The sequence below is a fragment of the Macaca mulatta genome, chromosome 11, assembly GCF_049350105.2.
Source record: "Macaca mulatta isolate MMU2019108-1 chromosome 11, T2T-MMU8v2.0, whole genome shotgun sequence".
NCBI classification, from domain to species: Eukaryota; Metazoa; Chordata; class Mammalia; order Primates; family Cercopithecidae; genus Macaca; species Macaca mulatta.
Window position 1 is genome coordinate 114,689,983 of NC_133416.1, and position 22,057 is coordinate 114,712,039.

Below are 22,057 nucleotides of genomic sequence, written 5' to 3' on the forward strand. Positions count from 1 at the left end.
TGGTGAGGTCCTAACCCCCAGTACCTGAGAAAGTGACCTTGTTTGGAGCTAGGTTCATAGTGGATACAACTAGTGAAGAAGAGGTCATCTCGGATAGTGTGGGCCCCTAATCCAACCGGACTGATGTCCTCATGGAAAAGGTAAAATCTGGACACCGAAACACACTCAAGAATACCATGAACATGAAGGCGGAGATGGGGAGGATCCTTCTACAATACAACCAGGGAATGCCAAGCATTGCCAGCAGACCCCTAGGAACTGGCAGAGAAGCCTGGAGCAGATTCCTTCTCACAGTCCCTAGGAGGAGCCAACTCTGCAACACCTTGAGTGTGGTGTCTGGCTTCCAGAACTAGGAGACAAGAAACGTCTCTTGTTTAAGCCAGTAAGTGTGGAACTTTGTTATGACAGTGCTTGGAAGCTAATGCAGCATATTACCTTCTTAGACCTAACAGCACTACACAGGGAGGTATTAGGATCCTCACTTTACAAAAATAGGAATTGAGCTCAGAGATGGCAAGTGAGAAAAGAACATGGGGAAGAGCCCAGCTTTGTTCAGCTCTCCAGGCTCATGGAGAGTGAAGAAATCATATGAGCATTGGATCCTGAGTCTTGGTTTGAAGTCAAGGAGATCTGAGAAGCACTGTGGTGCTCCCAGGTTAGCAGTTGGCAAGCTGGGATTTGGGCCTATGAAATGAGCCTGCCGAGACCCTCACCCCTCCCATGGTAAAATGGGCTCCGACAGAAGAGCTGGGACCTTCCCAGATGATCCTGGGCTGAGTCTGCTGGTCAGGGATCTGGAAAGGCAGGAACAAGGAGGTAGGAGCTGGTCAGGAATCAAAGGGACTCCCTTCATGAGCTGACCAAAGACCAGGGCTGTTTTGCATATGGCCCAGGGTAGAAGGCCTCTCCCAGCCTGGACCGGGTATGGCCAGGGAGCCAAGTGGCCCACCGATAAGACTCAGCCTCACAGGTGCCAGGAGCCAAAAGGTCACTGGAGTTTCTATAAAAGCCGAGCAATCCTGCCTCTGGCTCTCTTTAATGTTCTTCTTCAGGAAACTTTCGGAGCCTGGGCATCTCCTCCACTGCTCTGGAATACCAGATTATTCCCAACAGACCTTCTATAGCCCTCACCACCTCCCTTGGGCTTCAGCAGTTTCCCCAGGCGACACCTCCCTTTCCTACTGAGGGCTCTGCCCTGCAGCCACCTGTTCTCCCTCCCCTGTTTCCACACTGTTAGGGGAGCTCATCCTCTTACCACAGGGCCCCGAGGATCATTCTTAATCAAAGCACAGCAAGATGGCATTGCAGTTCCCCTGGAGCCTGCAAAACAGGCTTTTAAGCTCTATTTCCTACCATGGGACTGCAGGGGACGCAGGGGAGCTGTCGCTAACAGAACCAGGGAAATGCAGGGATAGGGAGAAGTGGCTGTTGCTTCTTAGGAACCAGGGGAAGGTAGGGGGTGGCCAGGACACCCAGCGCTCAAGGAGTCCTCTCCGGTGCTTGCAGACTGAGGCTCATCCGCCCCCACAGTATCCTCAGGAACGCCATGCCCTCTCCCTTGGTCGTGGGGAATGGGGAGTGGAAAGAAGACATGACATGCAGTTGGAGTCGTTACATTTGGCCTTAGGCATTGCCTCCTGCCAGGCCACTTAGCCAGTGTCCAGCCTGTTGGGGGAAGCCAGGCCTACCTGCATGGGCTCAGCCACGCTCTGGTGTTCCCGCGTTCGTGTGCTCTGCAGGCAGAACAGACTTGAGGCAGGCAGCAGTAGGGCTCGAGCCAGATTGTCCCCCATACTCCAGTGGGGGATGGCCCGGCAGGCCAGTCCCAGCTGGAGGGAGGCCTGCAGAGGGGGCTCCTAGCTGCCACTGTGTGCTGTTCATAGGCCCTGGATTGGGTATGATTAGAACCAGTGTAGCCATCTTCAGACTCCATCTCTGACAGGGGCCAGAGGGGCATAAGAGAGGTTAGGACTAGCTGCCGCTTCCATGCCCACCTCCAAGTCACAGCCAAACCCTACAACCACCTCTCAGGGCCTGCCCTCTATGAATACCCCCTGAACTTCAGGGAAACCTGTATCTACAGCTGGTATAGCCTCTTGGGGTATGGTGAGGTCCACCTCGTTCCTGGCAGCTTCTCATTGTGCCTTACACAAGCACCCAGGCCCTGGGTCTCAGTGCAATCATGCTGGAAGGTGAAGGCCTTCACATGGCAGCAAGAGCGGGCAGGGGGATAGCCATACACTTTTTCTTTTTTTTCTTTTTTTCTTTTTTTTTTTTTTGAGATAGAATCCTACTCTGTCGCCCAGGCTGGAGTGCAGTGGCATGATCTTGCTCACTACAACCTCCATCTCCAGGTTCAAGCGATTCTCCTGCCTCAGCCTCCCAAGTAGCTGGGACTACAGGCACGCACCACCATGCTCAGCTAATTTTTATATTTTTAATAGAGACAGCATTTCGCTATGTTGGCAGGCTGGTCTCGAACTCCTGTCCTCAAGTGATCTACCTGCCTTGTCCTCCCAAAGTGCTAGGATTACAGACATGGACCACTGTGCCAGGCTGCCAAACACTTTTAAACCATCGGATTTCATGAGAGCCCACTCACTATCATGAGAACAGCATGGGGGAAACAGCCATGAGGGAAATCACTTCCCACCAGGTCCCTCCCCTGACATGCGGCGATTACAACTTGAGATGAGATTTGTTGGGGACACGGAGCCAAACCATATCACCTTGGTAGGACAAGGGCTATTTATTTGTTGTGGATCCTGCTGCTGCTGAGGCCTGGCTCCTCTGCTGAGAGTGACCACCGGTGAGGGAGGAGCCTGCTCCCACTCCCCAGGACTGGGGTGGCAGACACCCTGCTGCCCTCTCCCTGGCCCCTCATGACCTCTTCGTTCTCTGGATTGTGCTTCCCCATGCACACCCCCAGGTTGCCCTCATCCGCTTTCAACCATCTAGTCTCCAGGGTGCTTCCAGGCAACCAAGATAGGCTGCTGTCCTTTGGTTCTCTCCTGAGCAGTCTCTCCATTAGCCTGACTGCTGCTCATTATTAACTCTGTGCCTCACTTGGGTTACAAAGTCTGTTCAAGCCCTAGCTGACACATGTATCAGCAGTGTGACCTTGGACAAGTCACTAACGGCTCTGAGCCAGTTACCCCCCACTCTGCACCCCTACCTTATACCAGAGTTGCCTCCCTGCCCTGCTCAGGCCACAGCTGTGTAAACCAGGGGTCCTCCATCTCATGGCTGCACATGAGAATCCACCTTTTTTTAAAAACAAGCACCCAAGAATGATTCTACTGCAGACAACAAGCAGACCCCACTCCGAGAAGCTGTGCTCCCACCCGGCCCGGCTACCGTCTTTTGCCACACAGAGAACTCCAGCCCAGCCTTGTTCAGTCTCTGCCCAGATTATTTCTCTTGCCTCTGTTAGAGCCTTTAAGTGGCTCTTCATTAATCTTAGAATAAAATCTAGACTTTTTAACACGTTTTATGAGCCCTTTCCTGCCTTGGTCCCCGCCTTTCTCTGCAGCACAATTCTGAAGCCAGACTAGGTTCTAGTCCCAGCTCTACCTATTGCCAGTGACCTCAGGAGAGTAACCTAACCTCTCTGTGCCTCAGTTTCATCATCTGTAAAATGATAATAATAATAATAATAACAGCAACTGCAGAGGGATGTTGTAAGGATTACAATACTCAGTGCATGTAAAGCATTAACATTGAATAGCACTTGGCTCATAGTAAATGCCATATAAACTCTTAACTCTGGTTTTTCATCAGTATTATTATTATCTTGCTGCAACCCTGGATGGATGTGGACATTCCGTAAGACAACCTGCTATGGGAGAAGAGGTAGGGATCCCAGCCATTTGGGGCAGCTTGTCGGAGGAAGTGACATTCAAGTTGTACCTTGAAGAACAGGTAGAGATGCTCCCAGTAAAAAACAAAAACAAAAACAAAAACAAAAAACAAAACCAAAAAAAAAAAACACAAGGGAGGATGGCTGGGCGCGGTGACTCACGTTTATAATCCCAGCACTTTGGGAGGCCAAGGCGAGTGGATTGCTTGAGGCAGGAGTTCAAAACCTGCCTGGCTAACATAGTGAAACTCCATCTCTACAAAAAAATAGAAAAATTAGCCCAGTGTGGTGATGTGCGCCTGTAGTCCCAGCTACTTGGGAGGCTGAAGTGGGAGAATCACTTGAACCTGGGAGGTGGAGATTTCAGTGAGCTGAGATCACACCACTGCACTCCAGCCTGGGTGACAGAGTGAGACTCCATCTCAAAAATGAAAAAAAGGAAGACAACCTGTTCAAGTGTGAGTTTGCCTGTTCTGGGGGAAAAAAAAAATGTCCAGGCACATGTCTGGGCTCAAATGAGATGGAGCATCCTTAAGTGGGGAAACACCACGGAGCCCTGAATCATTTGGTTTTTATCTTGTGGTTTTTCTGGTCTGTAATGCGAATGTGGTGGGTTGGGGCCAGGCTTGCTGAGGGGCAGCGATGGGGCAGAAACTGTGATTTGAGTCAACTCAGAGCTGCTCAACCTGGATGTACACTGGAATTACCGTGGAGATCACTGAAAAAATGCCACTGCCTAGGTGATGTCCCCAGAGATTCTCATTTAATTGGTCTGCGGTGGGACTGGGCATTGGTTCTTTCTTTCTTTCTTTCTTTCTTTCTTTCTTTCTTTCTTTCTTTCTTTCTTTCTTTCTTTCCTTCTTTCCTTCTTTCCTTCTTTCCTTCTTTCCTTCTTTCCTTCTTTCCTTCTTTCCTTCTTTCCTTCTTTCCTTCTTTCCTTCTTTCCTTCTTTCCTTCTTTCCTTCTTTCCTTCTTTCTTTCTTTCTTTCTTTCTTTCTTTCTTTCTTTCTTTCTTTCTTTCTTTCTTTCTTTCTTTCGAGATGGAGTCTTGCTCTGTCACCCAGGCTGGAGTGCAGTGGCACGATCTCAGCTTACTGCAACCTTCGCCTCCTGGGTTCAAGTGATTCTTGTGCCTCAGACTCCAGAACAGCTGGGATTACAGGTGCGTGCCACCATGCCTGGCTAATTTTTGTATATTTTTTTAGTAGAGATGGGTTTTCATCATGCTAGCCAGGCTGGTCTCAAACTCCTGACCTAAAGTGATCTGCCTACCTCAGCCTCCCAAAGTGCTAGGATTAAAGGTGTGAGCCACCATGCCCTGCAGCATTGGTACTTTTTAAAACTCCCCGCGTTATTCTCTTGCATCCTTAATGGGATGTGAGGCAATATAGCACCACCAGTGTGAAAGTTGGTTCTTAAGACCCCCATAAAATGTGGGTGTTAGAATGATTTGTGACCCTCAAAAGGGCCACAGTGCATAAACATATATACAGTGTATTTATAATATTAAAATGTCATGAAGTGGAATGTTTTAAATCAGGGGTCCCCAGACCCCAGCCCATGGACTGGTACAGTTCTGTGGCCTGTTAGGAACTGAGCCACATAGGAGAAGGTGAGCGTTACCACCTGGGCTCTGCCTCCTGTCTGATCAGCGGCATCATTAGATTCTCATAGGAGCACAAACCTACTGTGAAGTGTGCACGCAAGGGATCTAGCTTGCACGATCCTTATGAGAATCTAATGCCTGATGATTTGAGGTGAAACAGTTTCATCCCAAAACCAGCCCTGGCCCACAACCCACCAGTCAGTAGAAAAACTGTCTTCCACAAAACCGGTCCCTGGTTCTAAAAAGGTTGGGAACCGCTGTTTTAAATTATAGTGTCTTGATAGAAAATTTGAAGTGCAGTGAGGCCAATGGATCAGGAGACAATTACTATTGAAAAGAGAGTTTGTTACTTACAGTTCCCAAGAGGAGGGGACATGCCAGGCCTTATAGGGTCACATAGGGAAGCACCAGGGTTGGTCAGGGGGCAGAAGGAAACCCTGGGCAAGAGCCTTTATCATCATTTCCAAGGGAAGGAATGGCTGAGGCAGAGAATCCAGGTTTAGGATTAGCTGATTAGAATAATTTCAGCAGGCTCTGAGGCATAGGGACTGCCCCTAGTTACCTGATGCCTGGCCCTGGAGAGATCAGAGCAGTTGGATAGTGGCCTAGAGTATGACAGGCCCATAGATGTGGTGGCTGGGGTGTGGGCTTTAGATGGATTGGTTTGCATTTGAAAAGTGTGCTTGCTGGCAGGTTGTTTACTGTCCCTAGGAATTGGCTAACCTTCAGTGGGGCCAACCCTGGGTACTGCCTTCTAGGGTCAGCAAAGCCCCAGATATCAAAGCATCAGAATAAAAGGCATGGATAAGGCCAGGCAAGGTGGCTAACACCTGTAATCCCAGCATTTTGGGAGGCCAAGGTAGGAGGATCCAGGAGTTTGAGAACAGCCTGGACAACATGATGAGACCTCGTCTATACAAAAAATCAAACATTAGCCAGGTGTGGTGGTTCACGCCTGCAGTCCCAGCTACTCAGGAGGCTGAGGTGGGAGGCTCACTTGAGCCCAGGAAGTTGAGGCTGCAGTGAGCTGTGATTACACCACGGCACTCAAGCCTGGGTGACAGAGCAAGACCCTATCTCAAAGAAGAAGAAGAAGAAGAAGAGGAAAAAGAGGAAGAGGAAGAAGAAGAAGAAGGAGAAGGAGGAGAAAAAGAGACCTGGCTAATACAGTGGGGTGGCAGTGGAGGGGTAGGGAAGAAAATGTCCAAAAAGGCTTCTTGGGGTGGAAGGGGTGATAATAAAAAGTTGAGAAACATTGAGTTATATCTGGGCTGCTTTCATGTAGTTTTTGATGCAACTCCCAGAACTAGGCTAGGAGAAAGCCTCTCCCCAGAAGCATCCTTATCTTTATCCTTGGCTGGATAGGTCTCGCTTCCCCAGCAAGTGCTGCGTGCTCCCTTCCCCAAGGGCTCCTGGCCTGGGGAAAATGCAGTACCTTTTAACAGCAATGACAAACGAGAATTTAGAGTCCTCCTGTGGTTTATTTTGCTCTGTAATCAGCTCCTGAATTTGGCCTAATGGGATTCTAATGTTTTTAAAAGCCAATTTAGTAATCTTTGTATTTTCGATGGATTGTGAAAGGCCTATTAGTTCTTTATATCAGCGTGCACATGCATGGCTGCAAATGGCAGATTTATGCTTTTATGTGCCATTAACATCTACACTATGTTAACAGCAGCATTTAGTCAGCTCTCAAAACCTTGGCCTAATCTCTTCTGTGCCCGTACACACACACACACACACACACACACACACACACACACACCCCCACACCCACACCCCTCTCTGTCATTGCGTATGGTCAGCCACAGGGTGTTTCCACTTATTAAACATTCCAGGGAATAGTTCCTCACTATATCATATCAAATAAATAAGAAGTCTATAGTCACCAGGCTGTTTAATTAAAGATAATCAGTCTTTGAAGACCTAGAATACAATTAAATATACTTAACACGAAGGCTTAGTTGAACATGATTTAATCTTTCCTTTCTTGGGTGACTCAGAATCTTCCAGGCCCTAGGGACTTTCATTATGAATATAAATGATCCTGGTACTCTGCAGAAGTTCCATTGGAAAGGGATTTTCAGTTGGAAGCATGCCAGGTACACCAGCTTCCACTATAGAGGGTATCCTTGCTATTACCTGGAAATGGTTTCGAGACATCCCTGGGACAAGACAAATGTGAATGTTTGTCCTTGGCGTAAAATGCTTCTGACAGCTGGTGTGACATCTCTCCATTTCTTTCAGCCCCCTTTGATTTCTATAACAGGGAGAAATCCTCAGTGGGGTACTCACTTGGTATTAACACCTTTCTTTAACACTTAGTTATCTTTATTTTTTACCAAGAACTCTACCCAGGACTCATTCATTAACTCAACTTGTGTTTATTAAACAAATGTCAGTGAGACACAGAAGTGGAGAGTTAGTAACAGGAAGAGGTACAGCTAAATTTATTTCAGGGAACATAATGCATACTCAAATAGAAAATCCAAAAGTTTTCTTAAATGGATGTATACCTCCATTCACCCCTAACTGCCCATCACCTTCCTCTTCCCTTTCTAATGTGACTACCTTCACCATTTGAACCATAGTCAGATATTTAATGGATCAGAATTAAAATTAATCTGGGAAATAAATAGCTAAAACATAGCCTCAAAATATCTTTCAAAAAGAAGACGTAATGAATCAGGACCAGCTCTACCTAATTTTAAAGCATTTATGAAACTACAATAATTAAGCAATGTGGTTCTGACACTGAGAAAAACTAGATCAGTGGGATGAAATAGGAAATATTGAGTGTTCTTCATAACATCTGGAGATAAAGCACATGATGAAGTGGAATTATTTTAAATCAGTGAGGAAAAGGTGGATTGTTCAGCAAATATTGGCTCTGTTGGTTAGTTACTTGGGGAAAACAAAAACAAAAACTAGATTCCTACCTCATGCTAGACAGATCAAAGGTTTTTTTTTTTTTTTTTTAATTGGTGGTTTATAGTACAGATGATTTCATCACCCAGGTATTAAGCCTAGCATTCATTAGTTCTTCTTCCTGATCCTCTCCTTCCTCCCACTGTCTACTCTCCAGTAGGCCCCAATGTGTGTCGTTGCCCTCTATGTGTCCATGTGTTCTCATTACTTAGCTCCCACTTATAAAGTGAGAAAATGTAATATTTAATTTTCTGTTTCTGTGTTAGTTAAGGAGAATGGCCTCCAGCTCCATCCATGTTCCTGCAAAGGACATGATCTCATTCCTTTTTATGGCTGCATAGTATTCCATGGTGCATATATAGCACATTTCTTTATCTGCTCTACCACTGATGGGCATTTAGGTTGATTCCATGTGTTTGCTATTGTGAATAGTGTTGCAGTGGACATATGCATGCATGTGTCTTTATAATAGAATGATTTCTATTCCTTGGGTATACACAGTAGTGGGATTGCTGGGTTGAATGGTATTTCTATTTTTAGGTCTTTGAGAAATCGCCACACTGTCTTCCACAATGATTGAACTAATTTACATTCCCACCAATAGTGTATATGCATTCTGCAACCCAAAGTTTTAATAGTAAAAGTGTAACTAAAATTACCAGAAGAAACCATGGTTAAGTTTTTAATAATCTTGAATAGGTGAAGGGCTTTCTGAATGTAAACCCAAGCTAAGAACCCATAAAGAGAAAGACCAATAACTTTGCCTGCATTGAATGAAAATACTTCTACTTAGAAAAATACCATAAGCACACTCAAAAGGAAGATGAAAAACTGGGAAAATATGTGGGCAAGACACACGTCAGGCAAAGGGATTATTTCCTTAATATAAAAAGAACTTCTACAAACTGATAAGAAGAATTTGATATTTCTATAGAAAACTAGGCAAATGATATACAAAAGCCATTCACAAAGGAAAACAGATGTTAATAACCATGAAAAAAAAAAAAGGTCTTTCTTACAGTTACATGAAATCAAATTAAATTAGATACCATTTTCCAACTTTGACATTGGTTGGGGAATGGTGTATGTACAGGTGCTTTTCTCAAGGCAGTTTACACAGCTGTGTTTGTACATTTCTTTGTGGGATTATTTGATGTGTGTTTGTCCTCCAAGCTCTACTTTAAGCTCTGTGAGGCTAGGGCTTGTATGGTGTTTTTCTCGTACCTTTATCCCCTGTAGAACGTGCACATTGTTTGGACTTAATAAATATTTGTTGAGTGAATGAATGAATTGATGCATGAGAATACAGAGAAAGTTCTGGAATCTTACACAAGAAACTAATAATAGGGGTTACCTCTGGAGAGTAGGATTAAGTCCAAGGAGAGGAAAAGAGGTTGCTTTCAGTTTATTGTTTTATCCCTTTCTTATTATTGAAGTTTTAAAAATAGGCATAGATAACTTTGTGATTCATATTTTGAAACTAGCTTACATTTTTTAAACGAATGTTCAAGATGGTAGTGAAGGAGGGTGTAAAGAGGCCAACTTCTGATGTACCACATTATCTCAACATGTTGATAGGGAAGCAGAGGGTCAGTCTGGAATGGAAGCTCTTAGGAGAGTGCTGAGGGGAGAGGAGGATACACCAAGTGTCCTGCTCAGCCACCCCTAAGGGGCTGGTTGAGCTCTAGAGGCACAGGGAGAGATAAGGAAGAAACAAGTGGGTGTTGAGAGTCCAGGGAAGCAGGAGAAGTCAGGTTTGAGATGTCTGCCAAGCCAGAAAAGATCCACAAGCACCATTCTGAGTCCAGGAGATCTGAGAGGCCAGGAATGATATGGGGAGATGCGCTGGTCTGGGTCTGCTGGCAACCTGAGCAGAAAGTGCCGTTCTCTGCCTCTGTCATCCCTCCCATTGACTCCCTCCCTCTGATGGTTATTCTGGCCAGAATACCAGCAATGAATCCTGACCTCACAGAGGTACCAGAATTGGTTCCCAAGGGATTCAGCTGCCTCCTCCCAATGATATACAGTCCCCTCAGCAAAGCACTTGAGCCCCTCGATGCTCCCCTCCATGATCTGGTCCCTGCCCACCTCATGGGAATTCCCTTTAACTCAGTGTGCCAGCCATGGCCAACTTCTTACAATCTCCACAATGCACTATGAGTTTTCTTGCCTCTGTGCCTTGGCTTTTGCTGCTCCCTCCAATTTGGACTTCCCTATGCCCTCCTCTTCCCCACCCCCTAGCCAGGTCACCTAATGACCATCCGCTCATCTTTCAATCATCCTAGGTCAGCTCATCAATGAAGGCTTTCCTGACATGCCACCCAGGCAGAATATCCAATTTCTGTTTATGCCCTCAGTGTAGCATGGATGGACTTCTCTAAGAGTACCTGTAACACTCATGAACATGTGTACGTATTCCACTATATTGAGAGTTTCTCAAGGGCAAGATCTATGTCTTAATTTTCATTGTAGTCCTAATCTGGCACATTATATTGAGTAGATTGACGGAAGGGTAGAAAGATGAATGGATGGATGGATGGATGGATGAGTAGATGTATAGATGAATAGATAGATGAATGGAAGTTAAGCTCCAAGAGAGAAGCTCCTTTGTTTTCTCCTGTATCTCCTATTGCTTAGCACAATGAGCAGCACATAGGAGATGCTTTAAAAATTGTTTAGTTAATTGAAGGATGATCAGACATATGGACAGAAGTTTGGATGGATGGATGGATGGATGGATGGATGGATGGGTGGATGGATGGGTGGATGAATTTTGACTGCAAGTATGCATGGCCACCTTGATGAAGAGCAAGGTAGACATTGTCCAAAAAGCTGCCTCCTCATTATTTTACCCTGGTCCATTGCCACGATGTTAATTAAAATCTCAAAGATCTTTTTTTTTTTTTTTCTTTTGAGACAGAGTCTCGCTCTGTCACCCAGGCTGGAGTGCAATGGCACAATCTCAGCTCACTGCAACCTCCATCTCTGGGGTTCAAGCAATTCTTCTGCTTCAGCCTCCCGAGTAGCTGAGACTACAGGCATGTGCCACCACGCCTGGCTAATTTTTTGTATTTTTAGTAGATACAGAGTTTCACCACGTTAGCCAGGATGGTCTTGATCTCCTGACCTTTTGATCCATCAGCCTCCCAAAGTGCTGGGATTACAGGTGTGAGCCATCACACCCAGCCAAGATCATTTCTTTTTTTTTTTTTTTTTTTTTTGAGACAGAGTCTCGCTCTGTAGCCCAGGCTGGAGTGCAGTGGCGCGATCTTGACCTCGGCTCACTGCAAGCTCCACCTCCCGGGTTCACGCCATTCTCCTGCCTCAGCCTCCTGAGTAGCTGGGACTACAGGCGCCCGCCACTGCGCCCGGCTAATTTTTTTTTTTTTTTTTTTTGTATTTTTAGTAGAGACGGAGTTTCACCGTGGTCTCGATCTCCTGACCTCGTGATCCGCCCTCCTCGGCCTCCCAAAGTGCTGGGATTACAAGCGTGAGCCACCGCGCCCCGCCTATCATTTCTTTACTCAGACAACTCCAGCACACAATTTCCCTGTCAGTTACGCTCCAGAGCTGAGTTTTATCACACCACATGACGTTATGCCCATGAGTGTCACTACTGTGTAGGGGACAAGGGAAAGGCTTTTCAGAGAACTTTCAAAGGCCGCAGTTCATGCTCCTGGGGGCCAGTTGATCTCCAAAATCTGACTGACCTGTGACATTTCCATAGCTACCCAAGACTTAGCTGGAGGTCTAAAATACCATTCCATGCCTGGAAGTTCTGAAATGGAGCCCTAGATCTTTTAGGAGGAGTTGGGGACTGAAGCAGGTATTCCCAAGTCCTGCCAGGCCCCAGGAGCTCTTGATACAGAGATGAGGAAACAGGGAGAATGAGTCTGTTTCCTCTTAAGCCCCTATGAGGTGGATGTCACCCAGGACTCTTGGGAAAGTTGCAATGATAATGCAAGAAAGGCTGACCTCTGGGAGGGAAGGAGGGATGGCAAAGGAGGTAACTAACAATCTTGTTTGGATTACGTTGAAAGGGAAGGTTCTTAGGCAGTCTGAAGCCAAACCACCAAAAGAAATAAGATGTAGAAAACAAAGATGGAGAATTTTCAGAATTGAGTTCAAGAACGGAGCTTAAAGTACACATGGAGAATAAGGTGGTGACCTTCTGAAAAGAACATGAAGATATTTGTGATTTGTGGATCATTTATTAATTCAACCATGAACACTGACTACCACAAAGACAACAGGATGTGTTCCTGCCCTCACAGGCTTCAGGTTGGCTGGGGAGACAGACCCCCTACCCACTAGTATACTGTGAGAAAAACAGCAGCTCATAGCAGGAATGGGGTCCCACTGTGCAGCACAGCAGGGTGACCCCAAGTCAGCCTGGGAGCTTCGGGACACTTCCCAAAGGAGCTCATCACTGGGGCCGGGACCTGCAGATGCAGATGCTTTTCCGAATTGGAGTGGGGCATGCCTCTCGCAAAGCAATGGTTTCAACAAACCAAGCCTGAATCTGTTTCCCACTGCCAAGTCTCTTAGAAGGGGTTTCCAGGCTAGTGTACAAACATTTTTTCTTAATCTGATAATTTCCTGTCTTGTTTCCTAATAAATTTAACAGTAAAAGAAAGCCTTCTGGCATTGTCTGTGTTATTGGATTCCTAAATCTTTAGTTTCAGAGACCTTCACTTAGATTATTAGCAAACATTTATCGACCCCCTTCTCTGTGCCAGATTGTCTCTGTCTATTATCCCATTACAGCCTCCCAGCCATGCTAGAGGGTAGATAGTATCAAACACTTTATAGAGGGAGAAATACGCTCAGAGAAGCCAAGTCAAGAGCCCTGGCCACACAGCTGGAAGCCGGTAAGGTGGGAATCTGAACCTGGCCAGGTCCGTCTGATGCCCATTCAAGGGCTGGCACGCTGCTGCACCCCAGCTGCTTTCTTCCCCTTTGTTAAAGCTGAGACCTGGCGCCAGCACACTCCCCTTTACATTCTGGGGGTCATTTAACAGAAGACCAAACCTAGCTTGTCAGGCAGGACTTAGCAGAGTCAGCTCTCCTCCTGCAGCCAGAGACAGACAAGGCAGCACCCAAGCCTGTGTCCAGAGTACCAAGGCTTACACAGTCAGCCCCTCCCCAGCACAGCCTTATACAATTATCTCGGGCTTGTAGCTCCTTCCCCAATGCTACACCATAACCCTCCCCACACTGGGAAGTAAACCTTTGGTTGCTCACACTCTAATGCTGGAGACAGACAACACATTAACTGATAATATATAATATAGTATAACACAGTAGTAGGTGCTATAAAGAAGAAATAAAACAGAGTGAGGGGATGGGAGAGTGATGCAGGGTGTTATTTTTTAGTAAAGTACTCAGAAAGATTTCTCTGATGGCTGGGCACAGTGGCTCACACCTGTGAAAGGACGTAATCCCAGCACTTTGGGAGGCTGATGAGGGCGGATCACTAGAGCTCAGGAGTTTGAGACCAGCCTGGCTAGCATGGCAAAACCCCCTCTCTACAAAAAATACAAAAATTAGCTGGACGTGGTGGTGTGCACCTGTAGTCCCAGCTACTTGAGAGGCTGACGTGGGAAGATGGCTTGAGCCTGGGAGGTGGAGGTTGCAGTGAGCCGACATCAGGCCACTGCACGCCAACCTGGGCAATACAGCCAAATGTTGTCTCCAAACAAAGAAAAAGAAAAAGAACAGCCTTTTTGAGGAGGTGACATTTGAGCAAATAGAGCCCTAATGAGTAAGGGAGTAGGCTGTGCATCTACCCGAGAAAAGAGAGTTCGAGAAGAGAGCAGAGCAAATGAAAGGGCCCTGAGATGAAAATGTATTTGCTATGCCTGAAACCCCCAAGAGAGTCATTTTATCATCTGTGCCATCCCTGCCTTCCTATGCACTAGGAAGATTCTTCCAAAGGCCAGGCCCAAAAGAAATTGGCAGTTGGGAATTGCCTAGAACAAATAGATTCTACACAGCGACATGGGGAAAAGTGAAAAGCATTTTACGACAGTAAGTTAACCAACTCTCAGTTTCATAACTGATAAGTACCAGTTAGATATTGTGCATATGCAGCATAACAAACTACCTCTAAATTCAGTGGCTTAAAACGTCAACCATTTTCTATTGCTCAGTTCTCTGTGGGTCAGCAGGGTGGTTCTGTGATCTTGGCCAGGCTCACTTATGAGTCTGGTCAGTTACAGGTTGAACAGGCAGCTCTGCTAATCTTGGCCAGACTCTCTTGCATTTTTAGGATTTGGCTGACTGTCCATTAGTCTAGGAGAGCCTTGGCTCTTCTCCATGTGTCCTTCTTATCCTCCAGCATGCTAGCCAGGCTTCTTCTCTTGGTGGTGGCAGGGTTCTAAGAGAGAAGAAGCAGGCAAGACCGTTTGAAGCCTACACTTGGAACTGGCACCCTAATATTCCCATCACATTCTGGTGGCCAAAGCAAGTCACAGGCTGTCCAAGATTTAACGGATGGGCAAATAGACCCTTGATGGAAGGAACTTCAAAATCATCATGCATGCATATGGACAGGGGTGAAAAATGGAGACCATTTTTGCAGTCAGTCTACCCGAACAGATAAGGAATCAGAGACTGGAAAGCGTAACACTGCTTAATTCTGGAGCAAGGAACTATAACTTCTGGCCCCCAGGTTTTAGTGGGGAGTCTGGAATATTTTACCTATTCTGATGGAAGCCCCATCAACAAAGCTTTTTTAAGCTCTGGTCAGCCTCGGGGTTTTAAGGATGTCCATTAAGTTCAAGAGGACTTTGAGGGCCCTGAAGACCAGAAATTACCCTGCGTCAAGCCCAGAGGTTTTCACTTAATAACTACTGGTAAAGAAAAATTAACTCCATACTTAATAAATCTACATGGTTCTGTTCATCCACCAGCCTTGATCCCCTAAGTCTCCCCAGAAATGACTACAAAATATATGGAAACCCCAGGAAGCAAAAGAAACAGAGCTAATGAGTTATTTCACTGTTTGTGCTTAATTTGTTATTTCCAACAGATTTTGAGGCAGCTTGTAAAAATATGTACAACATTGTACCACAGACAACAAAAGGCAAAAATATTAAAAATGCATTTCCTTATGTACACACGGGCTGCAAATTTGGCTGTGAGCTTCCTAGTAGGAACTGAAAGTAGGAAACACATCTACGCTATGTATCTCTAGACTTTGTCTTTTGTCCCATGGGGACAAATTGTAAAGGTTTTCCATTTGAAGTTAATGGTATTTCAGCACCCACGAAGTCTGTATACTTGCCTGTCAGTTCCTGGGTAATAATGCCAGGGAAAACATCTCACATATGGTTATACTGTAAGCTCCAGGAGGGCAGGGATCCAGCTGTCTGTGTACGACCATGTTCCCTAGTTGTGCCTGCCAGAGAGTAGGGGTTGAGTACAAGAAGCAGTATGCTGAGTGGCTGACAGATTGAGCTCTGGAATCAGAAGACTTGGTATTCAATTCCTAGCCCCATTTTTAGGATCTATGTGACCTTAAGCAAATTACCAAACGTCTCTAAGTTCTATTGCATTCCCTATAAAGTAGAGATAATAATGGCAAATATTTTATAACACTTCCTCCATGCCAGGTACTTTTCTAAATGTTTTATACATATTAACTTTTTAAAATCTTCCTACAACCCTGTGAGGTAGTCACTATTAATATTACCATTTTACAGATAGGAAAATCAAGGCACAGAATGATTATACTTACTTGCCTAAAGCTACACAAGTGGTAAGTAAAGCAATCAGGGTTCAAACCCAGGCAATGTGAACCCAGAGTCTTTGCTCTTAACAGTTACCTTATACTGTCTCCTAATAAATGTTGGATTTCCTACCATATAGTGTGGCTGAGAGGATTAAAATAAATCTGAATTTAAACAGATAAAATGCTAAGCAGAGTGCTTGGCCCATAGTTTGTACTCCATAAAAGTTGGCTGTTCTCCTCCTTCTCCTCCTTCATCACCACCACCATCATTATCATTGAAGGTTGGATGGATCAATGCTGATGGTTCTCTTACTTGGTTTTCTCTTTGTAGATAAGTAGCATCTGATATGGTTTGGCTCTGTGTCCCCACCCAAATCTCACCTTGAATTGTAATCCCCATAATCCTCTCATGTCAAGGGCGGAAGCGGGTGGAGATAATTGGATCATGGGGGCAGTTTCCCCCATGCTGTTCTCCTGAAAGTAAGTGAGTCCTCACGAGATCTGATAGTTTTGTAAATGCCTGGCATTTCCCCTGCTTGCAGTCACTCCTTCCTGCCACTCTGTGAAGAAGGTGCCTGCTTCTCCTTTGCCTTCTGCCATGATTGTAAGTTTCCTGAGGCCTCCCCAGCAACGTGGAACTGTGAGACAATTAAACCTCTTTCCTTTCTAAATTACCCAGTCTCAGCTATTTCTTCATAGCAGTGTGAGAATGGACTAATATAGCATCCCTGTCCCCTGCGTTCAATTAAAAAAAAAAAACATAGACACAGAGAAAAGCCCAGAGGAGAGTGAAAGGATGTCAGGGCATCATATTTGCCAAGGGGCCATCCTATGCATCTAGAAAGGTAGGCACATTGGGAGGCAGCAGTGCACCCTGATGGCCTCTATCAGAGACACAGTGCCAGACATGGTTGGCCCAGGGTTTTGCCCAGAGCAGCAGCTCTCATATTTTTTGTTCAAAATGACCTCACCAAATGGTTGTCTGTCTCCAGTTGCACAAGATTGTGAGAAGATGATCTGCAAGGCCATTTGAATCCAGACATTAACTAAATGGAACAGCACATCTGGAACAGGGTATTTATCAGGCACTTTCTATAGGCCAGAGGCTTTAAGCATATTATCTTGTTTAATCACTGCAATAAACCTATGAAATAGATAGTTTAACCCCTCTTCACTGATGCAGAAGCTGGCTGGAGAGCAGGAAGTTCTTTGTCCCAGTTGCACAGAGGGCAGCTGCAGGATGGTATCAAGCTCTGGCAGTGCTGGTATCTTGTTTCCCTTGCTCTACCCCACCTTGCTACCAGGCCACTCCCAGAGAAGAGAAACCTTGAATAAATGGGAATGTGGACAATCAAAGGCATTGGTTTGCCCTCTTTTAGGACCCATAAACTCTTTGGAGAACTTGGATGAACTCTCCCCTTAGACAAATGCACAACACACTCAAAGTAACAGAATTTCAGGGAGCCCGTGACCCCTCCAGCCCACTGTGGATCCTGGCTTATGTTCACTTGCTCTCCAGGGAAATTATTTCCTTTAGGTCCACTCAAACTCATATTTGAACCTCAGTTCTCTCTGTTTCTAAACTTGGGTCTTCATCACCAGGCCATGGCTGTCCTGGAAATAGACAAGTAGTCCAAAACTCAGGCCTGCATCTGACACTAAAACATGATGCTCGCACCTTCTCCCTGACCAAGCAGATTTTTACACAAAAAATAAATAATAACTTCAGTTTATGTGTATACCCCACATAGAGTCTCCAACGAGGAAAAAGAAAATTAAACCCTGGTATATAATCTTTGTGTAATAGATCAATTATAGATTTCTCTAATCTCTATAATCTAACTCTCGAAGCTTCTTTGAATAATTTTCTTTCCATATTTAAATTTCATAACCCCTAAAAGAAGGAGAAATAATTCCAAGGGAAATTGTTGATTCTTATGATAAAGGACAAAGTAGTCTAAAGCTGGGTTAGTGCACATTAACTGACTTTGCTCTCAGTTAACATACGTTGAGAACCTATTGTTTGCTTAGCACATGCAGAATACTTTGATACACATGATCTCATTTCGCTCTTACACCTCACTCCCATCCCCAGAAGTCCAATGCGGAAAACAAGGTCATTACTATCACCCTCATTTCACAGAAGAGGAAACTGAGGTCCAGAGAGGTTCTGTGACCCACCCAAAGTCAAACAGTGAGATGTGGCAGAGCTAAGACTGAAGCTCTGGGTTCCAGTCTCCAAGTCCCATTTGCTCAGGCCTCAACCAATATGTGAGGCAACATTTTAAAACACAGATCTGGGTTGTTGACTTGCCGCAAATAATGCAAATACCAAGAAAGCAATCCCGTTGAGAACATGTGAGTCATCTGTACTGTTAATTAGGCAACCTTCTCCCCAACATTCAGGACCCAGGTCTCGAGTCTCCTTTGCTGTGGAGTCCCCTCTGACCATCATCCCCTTTTCCTAAGCAAAGGGTCTCATTACCCTGAAAACTGGGTCACATGTTGGAGTGGGTCATGATTATCTGGTACTTTTTGCAGTGAACTCTTTAAGGGGTAGTAAGTTCCTGAATTAGAGTCAGAGACACCAGGAGCATCAGATGAGGAATTGGCCCAAGATTCATTGCCGTGGCAACAGCTACTTGACTTAGCCTCTGACTTAATGTCTTGGCAGGTGGGCAAACCAGAGGGAGCAAGGATGACTCAGTGTGTTCCTGCCTGGGCTGAACAGGAGAATGATATGGCTGTCAAGGGAGAGGCAGGAGGCTGGGCTTGGATGGCGAGCATTTCTGGGAATGTCTTGTCTTCCCTGAAAGCTGAGGATTTCTGAAGTATAGCACTAGGTAGTGCCCAGGAAATGGTGAATCTGTGTCACAGCCCACAGTGTTTTCAAACTGCCCATGTCGACCCATTAGTGGATCATGATGTCACTTTTGTTGCTTCAGTTTCAGCATTTTTTATTACTAAGATGGAAGAGAAGTGAAAAGGAAAACAAATGAGAGGGCCTCACATGTAGTAAGGGTCACTGTTATTTTCCATTAATTTTTTAATGGAAATCATGAAGAGTGTGTGTGTGGGTGTGTGTGTGTGCGCACACCAAGCTGTGATATAAAATATATTCTTACTCTGAGTCACAGTCAAAAATATTTGAAAAAAACAAGATTGGATTAGAATCTTAGAAAAATTTCCCTTGACTAATTTCCTGATTATAGAAACATTAAACTCTAATGGTCATCTGTATCATTCATCCATTATTCATTATTTTTTATTTTTTTGGAGACACAGTCTCACTCTGTCACCCAGGCTGGAGTGCAGTGGCATGATCTCAGCTCGCTGCAACCTCCACCTCCTGAGTTTCTCCTGCCTCAGCCTCCCAAGTAGCTGGGATTACAGGCATCTGCCACCACAGCCGGCTAATTTTTTGTATTGTTAGTAGAGGCAGGGTTCCACCATGTTATCCAGGCTGGTCTTGAACTCCTGACCTCAAGTGATCCCCCCACCTCGACCTCCCAAAGTGCTGGGATTACAGGCATGAGACACCACCCCGGCCCCGTTATTCGTTATTCACTATTTATTTATCCAAAAAGTCATCTACTAGAGTTCCCTACCCTGTTGTCTCACCCCCTGTTAGATGTGAAGGTAAAACATTTAGGAGAAAGTGAGTAGCTCCGTGTGTCTGGAGCCACCAATCAGGCAGTGAGGACGAGAGCAGGAGTGTGACAGGCCCACCGTATGAAGGTGCCCATCTTCAAAGGAGGCACCTTTGCTGAGACTATGTGGTTCAGGCAGGGTGAGGAGTGGACTTTAACTACCGGCTTTGGCATTCTGTCTCCCGTCACCTGCTAGTTGGTTTAAATTATTTAGCACTTGTCTATTGGCACTATTTTATTTCCAGATTATTTTGTCCATGCCAGTATCATCTCTTCAGTTTTAAATGATTTGAATGTGTCCTCTTCTTTTGCATCTCCAAAATGCCGAGCAGGGTTGGAAACACAGCAGGTATTCAGTAAGTGCTTCCACTGTATTGACAGATACTTGTTCTTTAGGTCTCTGATAAGACATCCCTTCATTCCTAACCTTCTCCTACCATAGAGCATTTAAGAAATGGTTTTGCAGCTATGTGTGTAACAACCTGTCTTCTTCACTTACACTGGGAGTTCACTGAGCATGGGATTATGTGTGTTCTCTCCATCACTATATCCTCAACCCCAAACACAGCACAATGTCTGCCTTGTTCCTTGTATCCTCAGTAGGATACTTGGTAGGTGTATCTGTTAGTTTTCACCACAATAATGGTGAGTAACTAACATCCCCACTATCTCAGTGGCATACCAAATAAGCATATGTCTTTGCAGGCAGCCGGGGCAGCTCTAAGCTGCAGGCCAGTTCTGGATCTGCTCTGTGTGTCTCTCATGCCAGGCTAGCCAGAGCATGTTTTTCTTCTCTTTTCCCACCTTCAGATCTGCAGTTTTGCAGACAATGCATGTTTTTCTTTTTTCTTTTTCTTTCTTTCTTTCTTCCTTTTTTTTTTTTTTTGACAGTCTTGCTCTGTTGCCTAGGCTGGAGTGCAGTGGCATGATCTCGGTTCATCACAGCCTCCACCTCCGGGTTCAAGCAATTCTCCTGCCTCAGCCTCCCTAGTAGCTGGGACTACAGACACATGCCACCCACACCCAGCTAATTTTTATAGTTTTAATAGAGACGGGATTTTACCATGTTGGCCAGGCTGGTCTCGAACTCCTGACCTCAGGTGATCTGCCTTCCTTGGCCTCCCAAATTGCTGGGATTATGGGCGTGAGCCACCATGCCAGGCCTAGGGCATGTTTTTCTTATGACCAAGGCAGAGGCGCAAGAGAGCAAGTTCGATTTTACAAGTAGTCTTCAGGCTTTTGACTCCGTTGTGTTTGTTAACAGCTTTGACCGAAGTAAATCAAGTAGTCAAGCCCAAAGTCAAGAGGAAAGGAAATGCACTCGACTTAGGGAGTTTGGGGTGGCAAAGGAAAGAGTGAATATTTCCGAATCATCCACCCAAGTAAGTTCCCAGCTTCTCACTGAATGTTTATGGAATGGAAAGGAAGGGAAGAGAATAATTGGATTGCAGGGATTTCCCGTGGGTATTGACCATACAAGTTACAAAAGCCCATGGGGACTCTTCTACCTCCTGACATACAGCTCTACAGAGAAAGCCAGAAGCCTTGTCAAACAGGTAACAGCCCGACCATCCAGAGCTAGAGTTGTTGAGCAAACAAAGTGAGCCCTCAGAAGCAATTTTAGGCAGAGACTATTCCCCCAGGGCACTGAGGGACCACAACTGCCTTTGTGGGGAGAACAAGGGGAGCAACCACCAGAGTCACAAGAAGTCGCATCTAGGAGTGGATAGCAACCCTTCCAGGCATGAGGAGAGGATTCTGTTTTGTGTCCTTTGGAAATGCGTGTGTCCAGATGAATGCCCACATGCTTGCTAAAATCAGTAATCGGGACTTCTAAGAGACCTTTACAAATAGCTGGGCATCCATTTCTAAAAGGAGTCCAGAGCACTGGTTCCTACACTGGCTTTCTTTGCAGTACCAGCTCTGGTGTGGTTTGAGATTATGCGAAATGTTGCACCCCTGCCTCGGTTAACTGAAAAATAACAATATGTTTTCCTTTCATTCTCTGTCTCCCTTCTGACTGCAGGGGTGCTGTGCCTACCAGACAGCCTGAATCTTCACAGAGACCCACAGCGGTCAAACAAGCCGGGAGAACTGCCCATGTTCAGCCAGTCGGAGCTGAGGACCATCGAGCAGTCCTTGCTGGCCACGCGCGTAGGCAGCATTGCAGAACTGAGTAAGTAGATGTTGGTTCTCCAGCTCTCATGCCTCAAGACATATCCTGTCTGTGCCCGAAGTGACACAGTGTCCTCATGCCAATCCCTCAGGGCACTACTTTG

The 22,057-nt window shown here is 45.6% G+C and overlaps 1 protein-coding gene across 4 annotated transcripts in view; it reads left to right on the forward strand.

The window, feature by feature from the left end:
- ABTB3 (ankyrin repeat and BTB domain containing 3) overlaps positions 1-22,057 on the forward strand; it is a 338,657-nt gene that overhangs the window by 176,992 nt on the left and 139,608 nt on the right. For all 4 annotated transcript variants that reach the window (XM_028829828.2, XM_028829830.2, XM_028829829.2 and 1 more), the window contains exon 2: positions 21,805-21,954. In XM_028829828.2, the coding sequence (XP_028685661.1) occupies positions 21,805-21,954 (150 nt within the window). The remainder of the gene's footprint in view (positions 1-21,804; positions 21,955-22,057) is intronic.